Consider the following 10,000-nt stretch of genomic DNA (forward strand, 5'->3'; position numbering starts at 1 on the left):
ACCTTGGAGTCTCACAGAAATTTTGATATTAGATTTTTGAGTTTTGGCCTTGTGCACTCACTCTGCAAAATCAAATTAACAGTTATGTCAGTATTTCTTTGAAACAACATTTAATTTTGGAATTTCACATTTGGGATGAACTTCTTTCCTCTTTCACATTTCCAGTTGCTTCTCATGAGACACTGAAACTAGGAGCAGAACTATGCTGAAGCCTGCTAGTTTGAAACACAGCCTTATGTACTCATAAATACAGCCTCTTTAAGAATACATAGCCTTATGTATTCTTAAATATAGTCTCTTTTTTTAAAGTATACATAGCCTTATGTATTCTTAAATACAGTCTCTCTTTTTTTAAAGAATACATAGCCTTATGTATTCTTAAATACAGTGTCTTTTCTCTGAATGGTACACAAATTTGGTGGTTCTTTGCTAGATTTGTTAAAAGAAGGTGAAAGACAATTTCTCTTGCATATCATGTACTTCAGTAATATTCCATATTTGCAAGGGAAGAATTATAAAATGAGGTGAAGGTTTTATTTGATATAGGATTCAGTATGAGGTGTACCTATTTGTCATTAGTCTACCCTGGAGGTCAACATCGTAAGCAAATAAGAGAAGCAAGTATATATTGATGGAGGAAAGAAACAAACACAAGAATAAGAGAATTAAGTGTTAACAATGTTAGATTCATAATAGGGTTTGATAAATGGCTTTGCAGAATTCATTTGGCTTATTAATTTTTTTCACTACATTTTCTGTCATTGTTAATTTCAATAGTCTCTTGTGTCTGATTAACAGCACTTGTTTCTGTTTAATAACACTATGGTTTTAGCAGTTTTTGGAGGATTTCTTTTGTTTGGCTACTCACTGAAAAGTAAGTTTACTTTGTTTGGGAGTGGCTTTTAAGGGAAAAATAATAATGGAGATAATACACAAAATCTGCGCATCAGTACTATCATGCTGTTACAGCTACTTAACCCGGGCTTCACCTATAGGCTTTCTTTTATTTGTTTTTCACTCTTTTATTTTCTAGTGGATTTGCGGTCTCTTTGCTTAATCCCCTTGGCAAGGATAATCTCCTCAGCATGGGCAGCACACTTGAAACTGAACTGTTGGTCATGGATGCATTTTCATTTTCTCTCTCTCTCTTTTTTTCTTTGTCTGTCTGTCTTTCTCACTCGCTCCTGTTAGGGTGTGTATTATTAACTGGTGGATAGGACCAAAAACGATGTACAGGGTGTACAAAAGGCCATAATGGAAGTATTATTATCCATAGAACAAGATTTTGTGTCTGGCAGTTTGACTACAAGTTTTCATTTTCTGTGTAGAAGACTTTTAGTCAAAAATTTAGGCCAGCAATTCATGTTTTGTGGAATTGCTCTATTTCACCGTGACCTTGTTAACTTTTATGGACCCAGGTCATCTGTGAGATAGTTCCTGTTGTTCCAAGGTGCCTCCATTTTAAGAAGGGATGGGAAGAGGAAAAAGGAATTTGTCTGTGTGAAAAGGAGGAACATTTATTGTTATCTGTGCTGCAGAATTGCCCTGGGACGAAGATAGAAATGATGGAGGTCTTACTGGTTTTGATGTTGAATGCTCTGAAAGGGATGCAGAGCTGGATAACAAGAACATCGACTGATTTTAATAATGTAATTCGTTCTTACCTTCCAGCAAATGTTCCTTCCCGAAGAAGATCCGGACTAGATCATATTTTCTACTACGGTGAAGGTACAAACACTCTTCATGTCCAGTTCTTACGCCGGACTTGTCACTGTGGTTGTGTCATGTAGTAAAGCCATTTCTTTGTAGTTATGGGTAACCTTGTAATGATAAAATAATTCATGATAAATCTTATAGTGCCCCAAAGATTACTGCGGTATTAATCCAGCAGTTCATTGAATTGAAGAGTAGTATGGGTGATGACAAGGAATCCCAGTTATTCATTACTTTATTATTTGTCATTTCACTCTTTTGTCAGTGATGTTTCATGGATGCATCATTGATTGCATTTCACTTATAGGAAATATACAGCTGATGTTAAGCTCTTATAGCGACCATGGGGCTTGATGGTTCAATTAATTATTTGAAAATTCCTAAAGTAAAAGAAGCAAGGAGGAAATGGACTACCCTTTTCTCTGTTTATTATTATTTTTTAAATCAAATATGACAATCCTTTTCCATCCACCTCAGCCACTCCTGATTCTTTCACAAAAAAACCTGGTTGAAAATGAAATGAAATGGATGAGGTAAAGGGTGATGATCCTCTCCCATATACCTTACAAAGTCCCACCCGCCTTCCAGTCAGCTCTGCTACCCGCTGAAAGCCACACCTCTGAATATGAGTTTGCGAAGGATAATTGCCTCATGTTTGACAGTATCTGATGCTTGCATTTCTCTTATTAGATTTTCTTATTATTTTGATAATATGCGTATAGACTGTACGCTTGAGTGATCCAGTGGACACCACAGTCCTGGTCCACTTAGTACCCTTTTATAATGTATTCCTATTCCTATTAATGATGAATAATTGGAATTCCTTGTAATTAAAAGATGTGTCATCAAGAATAAGAGAAAGAAGAAAGAGAATATGAATTGAAGATTTAATTTTTAAGATACACATCCAGATGTTTACAAATCTCGGAATGAGTCACCAGAAAGCTCTTGAATAATGTAGAGGTACTTTGATATGTTTGAGCTAAAGGTTGTGTTATATTTGAGCACATGATTAGCTAGTCACATGTCCAGTATGCTTGAGCTTATATTTTTAAAAACTTTCTACAGTTGTCTTTTTGAATGATTATATCTACAGACAATTTTTTGGTCTAAGTTTTTATATGGGGCAGACAAAAAGATTTCTCATTGAATATTGGGTTTAGTATTTTAAAGATGTGTGGGTTAGTATTGTAAAAATGTAGTCTTGGAGATATTTTGTAAATGCCAACTCCCCCATCCCCTTCCCTTGAATTTGAATAAAGTGGGGTCATTATTCTGCTATTTCCCCTGTAGCTGTGCCATAACCTGCGAGCACACATATGAATGCAGCAAATGACAGACACAAAGTAATATGGATTGCTGGATTTGAATTCTAGTCAGGATTTAACTGGATTTAGCATTAAGCTTAACCAGATGCTGATGTGGGTAATATCAAAGTTTATTGGCTTTTCATTCTGTAATTGATTTAAAAGATAACCTTCAAAATATAGTTCTTTACTGATGTTAGAGAAATGGCTTTCAAAAAAACGTAACCAGATGACAGTGATGGTGAACCAGAACTGTATGTGAAAAATCAAACAGCCAGTATTGATTCATTGGTATAGGAATATATGGTCTCATAGTAGAATGTCTTGCAAGCCCTGTACTAACCCAAATTCATTTAAAGTTCATTTTCATTTTAGTTTTATAGCATTAATTTATATATTCTAAGGACTGCCTCATTCTCAGAAAGTCAGAAATGCTCCATTGTATAGCTTGTATTATGTCTTCACTCTCTAGTGATAAATTTCACACATATATGCTTAGCCCAGTAATGACAAATGGCACTTGTACATGCCATGGTGAGACTGGGTCAGCATTCATGGTGGCATCTATATATGCCATGATGTTGGAAACTCCTCTGTTTTCTGTGTTGTAAAGATGTGAGCAACAGACTTCCAAAGTCAATCTAAAATTTCAGTGCTTTTATTGAAAAGCAATAATCAGTTTATCCAAAGTGAAGGGTGACAGGGACAAAACACCCATTCTAATTTTTGTCTTATGATGGAGAGCTTGATGTTAATTTTAGTACGGTAGCAAGTGTGCTCCAGTTATTTCCTGGTGCTGTTGTATTGGCTATCAGATCGAAGAAGCTTTATGCAAAAGTTCACAATGATTCTCTTGCTCACTCTCTCCTTGAGGAGCCAATAAGATCCAAAGCTGGTCTGGCAGGACCAGTTTCTCTGATGCCATTTCAAAATGCTGGGTTTTCAATCTTGAATCCCCAATTTTTAAGCAGGTTTCAGCAGCATTGGATCCACATTTGCTGTTGCAGTTTTTCACATTTGTCTTTTTTTTTAATTACCTGAGAAAATGGGTATTTGTTGAGGATTGTCATGGTCACAGTGGTAATGAACTGGAGAATACAACAGGAGCTCTGTCTTCAAGGGCAGTGCTGGCTTCTTTTCAGTTTCTTTGTTTCATGGTTCCCTCATCTCTTATATTTCTGTGTAATTGTTGAGTAAGTATAGAGGGATATTTGGCCGTCTAAGAAAAATGGATTTCCTTCCTATTGGGAATTGTTCTTGCATTTGGTTGCATTCTTTAAACAGAAGGAAGGAGATTGATCTTGGAAATGTTGTTTCTCCCCTTGGCCTAAACACCAGAAACAAGGCTGGAACACAGAAGTCTGTGTGAAGAGTTTTCTATTAGTTTCAGCAGTTAGATAGATATTCAGTCAAACCAAGGTGACAACAGTATTACAGAAATGTGGGGAAGAAATGTGTGTTTAGTTATGAAAACTTCATCCATAAGCTGACTGTATTAGGTAAGTATTTTAGTACTAAACATTAAGCCCTCTAGATAAACCTAATTAGTGTGTGGTATTCTTTCTTGTGTGTAACTTTTGCAAGTGTTTTAAGTAAATAGGTTTTAATACATTTAGCTGATATTGTATCATTCATTAGTGAAGAAGTGCAACACAAGGTATATTTATGTATGTCAAGTTCTGTCTGGAAATATTATGAAGGTCATGTGAAAACAGATGATTGTTATATTGTTTTTTTACTTATTTAATATTTGTTATGTAAGATTGTAGTAAAAGATTCTTCAGAACGAATAGATATTAAATACAGTATTGCCTGTTAAATTAGAGTAAAAAAGAAAGGTTTGTTTACACTTTATTGTACTTTATAATAGGCTTCTTTACTTAGTAAATATTTTCATAGTGCAGTTGTAAGCTTAACACCAGAAGAAATGCAGCTAAATATCACAGCTGTTAAATTAACTTTCAGCATAGATACCTGTGGAATCATTGCCTTAATCTAACAGACTCTAGATTTTGAGGCATTTATGACACTACGATAATATATGAATGACTGACATTTCAACAAAGATATTTTACAGGGAAATATGTACTGTGAATATTTAGGTAATGAGAAGTAGCTGATATGATTATCTTGTAAAAAAAAACACAGATGCTATTTTATGTGTTAAGTTTTAAAGATTTTTTGTTTGATTTTACAGAAATATTATAACATTTGATTCTCTCTCCTCCAAAGCGTATGGGCCTACATTGGGACTGACACTAGGTATTCAATGTCTTGGTTCTTCTTACACTTCTGTGTTAAGAGAGCATTGTACAGACATGTTTTTTTGGGAGATTTGTTTGGAACTGGTGATATGTGTACTGCTTTAATACTGTCCTGTCCCTTGTCATGCTTCACAAAGGTTCTAGGAAAGGTAGGATTGAAAGTTGAAAGGTGTAAATTTCTAGGTGACTATATCTTGGACTCAAGCTTGTAGAGTTCAACCTGTTTGTTTAGATTACATTTAGCTGCTGAAGATACAAGGATTTTTATTTGAACTTAACTGGAGTTTGTTTTTGTGACAGACTCATGAATACCATGATAAGAAGTTTTAAGTTAGTGAAGAACTATGTAGTTATTGTTGAGGATAGTAGTATCCAAGCTTGACAGAAAGGTAATTTTGTTGGAATTCCAAACAAAACCCCCAAATTACACATAAGTTTAACAAAACCTGACCAGTGTTTATGCAATGAGACGAGGGTGTAATCCATCCATAGAACAGCAGTAATTGTAGCAGTAACACATTTAATTTTGCATAGTGAGTGAGCTTCCCATCCAAGCCTGACAGTGTGTTTTGTATTAGTAGTTGCTTGGATGAAGTTATACCCCAGACAGTGGTCATGGTGTAGAAGTAGAAGACTCACAGCTGTAGGTTAAAAAGAGGCTTGTGCTTTATAACGTTGCATTTAACAGATAATGCTGTAGTATAATGTAGGGTCTAGAAATATATTTTGTATATGACTGTATTGGTATTGTGACTGGGAAAAAGTTTAAGGAAATAAACAATATATATGTTTATTTTTTTATATCAATGAAATAGGTTTTAATGCCTTTTGAACACTAGTCAATTGTATACATGTTCTTATATCTTTCTCCCTCTTCCAGTAAAAAAAAATAACATGAAATCTCATGATGAATCTTTTTATCTTCACTCATGATTTTCATATAGATATTTGATATTTATTTTCAAACCTCATTATTTGAAAATTTCATGGTAGCTAAGAAAAACAATTTTCACCATATTATCAGAATGAAGGATTAAGCACATTTTCCTCTTTTTTTATGTTTGTGTGTCCATGTGGATTTGATATGTTGCAATTGAGCATTGATATTGAGAAGAAAATAGTTGCATTTGTAGAGTTGTAATTTAGCTGTGGTCTTGAACAGTCAGCAACCCAGAAATTGATGTGTCTGAATTGAATTGTTGTTGTCTTTTTGTGCAAAAAAAGGTAATGAATCATTGAGATTTGCCTTTGCAGCATTGATGTTTGGTGGACTTTCCCATTGTTATCTACTGACTGTAATTGAGTGTTGCAGGTTTTGAATGACGGTCTGTTTTTTGTGTTGTGAAATAGAATTAAGTTTGTGTCCATTGGCGGAAGGATTGTTTAACCAGCTCATCCCATTACTAACCTCATGTGGTTTAATAATAACATTAGAGTAAGTTCTCAAAATGTACATATCTTGATTTCAGTATGACGTACATTTAATCAATCCTGCGATGTACCAGATATTATCTCGTGTTATAAAAGGACATGCATCACATGCAGAAGAAATTAAGTTTTATTGAACAAGACTGTGAACAGTTCTTAACTCGGATTCAGGCCTCCAGAATCATTTGAGTCTTTGAAAATTATCATTAAAAAGAAAAGATTAAAAAGAAAAAGATGAAAATACTTTTTTATATACCCAGCCAGGTATTTCATGACATAAGTTTCAGTATAATTTCATATAACATCATTAAAAGAAAAAGAAAATACTGGTGACTAGAAATTTTTGTTTTGTAAAAACAGGAAAAAAAGAAAAAAAGCACAGCATCAGTTAATGAATAACAAGATATATATATGTATATGTATATATATATATATATATATATATATATATATATATATATATATATATATATATATATATATATATATATATGTATATGTATATGTATATGTATATGTATATGTATATGTATATGCATGTGTGTGTGTGTATATATATATATATGTATATATATATATATATATATATATATATATATATATATATATATATATTTTATATATATATATTTATATATTTATATATTTATATATATAATGTGTGCTATTTATTAATTATTTATTTTCTATATTTTCTAAACATAAAATTGTAATAGATAAAAGTGACTGATGACAAATTGCAAATGATCAGACTAGCATAACAAAAAAACCTATGCACTATTTTGAATATATAGATCCTTCAGAAATGCCTGAAGAAGAGAGCTGTAGAGCAGTACCTGATACTGCATGGTAAAAATAGTAAAGAATATAAGAGATTTAGAAATGTAAAAGCATGATGAATAAATGTAAAAATGGAAATGTAGAATCAGGCTAAGGACTGTTCGGAGTCTTTGATATTTGTTTGATGTAAATTATGCCACGAGAGAAGTATTTGGGAAAGAGGAATCTGCAGGTCTAAAAGAGTAATAGCTTTTGGCTTATTTGTATATATATTCATCTTCCCTTTGATTTATTTATCATCTTATTTAAAGTTTTTGTATTTATGGTTACTGTGGTATTTTGTATATTTGTTCTCATTATTTTCAAACTTTACAGTTTTGCTTTGCTTAAGGCAAAAGCATAAAACACATTCCATTTCATATCAGTTTTCCTTTGTTTCAGTAGACTTGGATAAGTGATTGCAAGAAAAGATTTTTCTTTTTCTTTTGTGATATATATATATTTTTTTTTCTAATAGATATATATTTGGATTCTTTGGCAAAATTTTGCAGCTTTGCCAGAGAAGGAAATTCAGATAACCAAAAATTGTAGGGATGGTGCACAGTAAATGCAAGTTATTAAACCATTTCCTTTTGCTAATCTGCCTCCATTACAACCCCAATAGAAGTACCATCGCAAGGTTCGTCCCGACGAGAGTCAACAGTGGCCTCCCCCACAGGCGAGCAGGGACCTCCTATCCTGGAGGTATCCTGCCCTGCTACACCAACACGGTTCACACCTCCTCTCTCATCTCGCTCGCGATCGCCATCACCCGAAAAGGAGGAGCTCTGGGAGACCATGGTCAGGCACAGGTCAGTTGTCTTTATATTTTGCTTTTTGTCTTTATATTTATTTGTAGGTTTTATTGCTCTTCTGCTTCTTGTTTTTTCCTGTTCTTTCGCTGGTCGGTTTGTCTCGTCAGGTCTGCATCATGTTTACAGATCTGTGTACCAATTGATTGTTAGTATTTCCTTGAATGTGATAGCTTTTACAATGTACAATGGTGGGACAGCAAAAGACCTGTTATTTTGTTGTTGGGCCGTGTGGTCTTGTTATTAACTGGTATCTAAGAGCTCCCTAACTGGTATCAGAGACCTCTTATCATTGGATGATGATTGTTGATGTGAAAGCATTACAGAGTATGTTTTCATGTTGAGAATGTTCATTGAACATATTTGAACTTTTTTGGTAGTGTAAATATTTGAGAACATTTTTATCTGGGTAATTATCATATTCAATATACAAAAGTACTCTGGCATTCATCACTAGCAGGTATGTTTTTATTATCATTTATTTTTCTCCTCTGCATGTTTTTTTTATATACCAATATCACACCTGCATGCATATTACAAGGAAGTCTGTTATTTATAATCACTTTTAATATTGCTAGCATTAACTTGACTATGTGCAATATATTATGGACGAGAACAGTAGCCTCATGGTTATGTGTGTTTGTGATTTTTCTATTAGTTTCAAGTTATCTTGTAACTAAGTAGGGATTTTATAGAGGTAAAGAACCCTGTTATTTTAAGTGGATTAATTCTTTGCCTTGTTTTAGTTTATGCTAAAAATTGAGACAAACTCTGGAACATACTTGAATACTGTTTTGTTTTAGACTCTCACTGTTTCTATCTTACCACACTAGATACTATGTATGATACTGATCAGCTGCTGATTCTGTACAGTAGTTTTGCTGGGACAGTTTACTCAGGAATGTCCCCCCTCCATAGGCTGTATGACTGACCGAGAAAAGTTCTGGCTTGGTCTACAGTGGATTTGTGCTTCCTATGGTTTGATTAAGGCTTTTGTTAGGAAAGGCAAAAGTTTCAAAGAAGTTGGAAGGATTAAAATACATCAGTTCTGTCCAGACAAGAAGTAAGATTCTGCTAAAATCAGAGATGCCCATGTGTTTTAGGTATACTTCATGTACTCTAACATTAGTGAAGGTCTGTTTCTTGAGGATAGTGGCATATGACATTCAGTGCAGCAACCTTTGAGTAAAATCTTTTGAAAGATGTCTTCAAGTGCTGTCTCAGATTCAAACTTTAAAAAAATTGCAGCTGAGATTTTTATTATTATTATTATTATTATTATTGTTGTTATTATTATTATTAGTGAGTGTGTGTGTGTGTGTATGGATGGGTGTGGATGTGGGTGGGTGCATGTGTATGTGTGAGAGAATTTAATGCACTTCATTCATGTTGACATTGTATGCACTTTGTTTTTACTTTTGACCGCATGTCCTTGCCTGCCTCACCATCTTTTTTTCTAATATTTCTAATATTATGAAAGATATCTCCCACTTGCTTTTAACTTGTGTATTCTTGTATAAAAATAAGATGACCAACACAGTAATGACCATTGTTGGTTACTGTGTGAATTACTGTTGGGACTTTGCTGAAAATGGCTTGCTTGAAGTGGCAGTGTTGCAAGAAATAACTCATTAATCAGTATACTTCCTGAAATAAT

At 33.6% G+C, this 10,000-nt stretch overlaps 1 protein-coding gene across 17 annotated transcripts in view; it reads left to right on the top strand.

Moving 5' to 3' along the window:
• Positions 1-10,000, top strand: part of LOC113816272 (probable phosphorylase b kinase regulatory subunit alpha) — a 106,102-nt gene that overhangs the window by 20,687 nt on the left and 75,415 nt on the right. For 11 of the 17 annotated variants that reach the window (XM_070117080.1, XM_070117081.1, XM_070117079.1 and 8 more), the window contains 3 exons: positions 1,672-1,728; positions 5,253-5,282; positions 8,157-8,343. In XM_070117080.1, the coding sequence (XP_069973181.1) occupies positions 1,672-1,728; positions 5,253-5,282; positions 8,157-8,343 (274 nt within the window). The remainder of the gene's footprint in view (positions 1-1,671; positions 1,729-5,252; positions 5,283-8,156; positions 8,344-10,000) is intronic. The other 6 variants (XM_070117083.1, XM_070117090.1, XM_070117088.1 and 3 more) reach the window with 3 other exon arrangements.

This window comes from Penaeus vannamei, chromosome 39 (genome assembly GCF_042767895.1).
Source record: "Penaeus vannamei isolate JL-2024 chromosome 39, ASM4276789v1, whole genome shotgun sequence".
In the NCBI taxonomy this organism is placed as follows: Eukaryota; Metazoa; Arthropoda; class Malacostraca; order Decapoda; family Penaeidae; genus Penaeus; species Penaeus vannamei.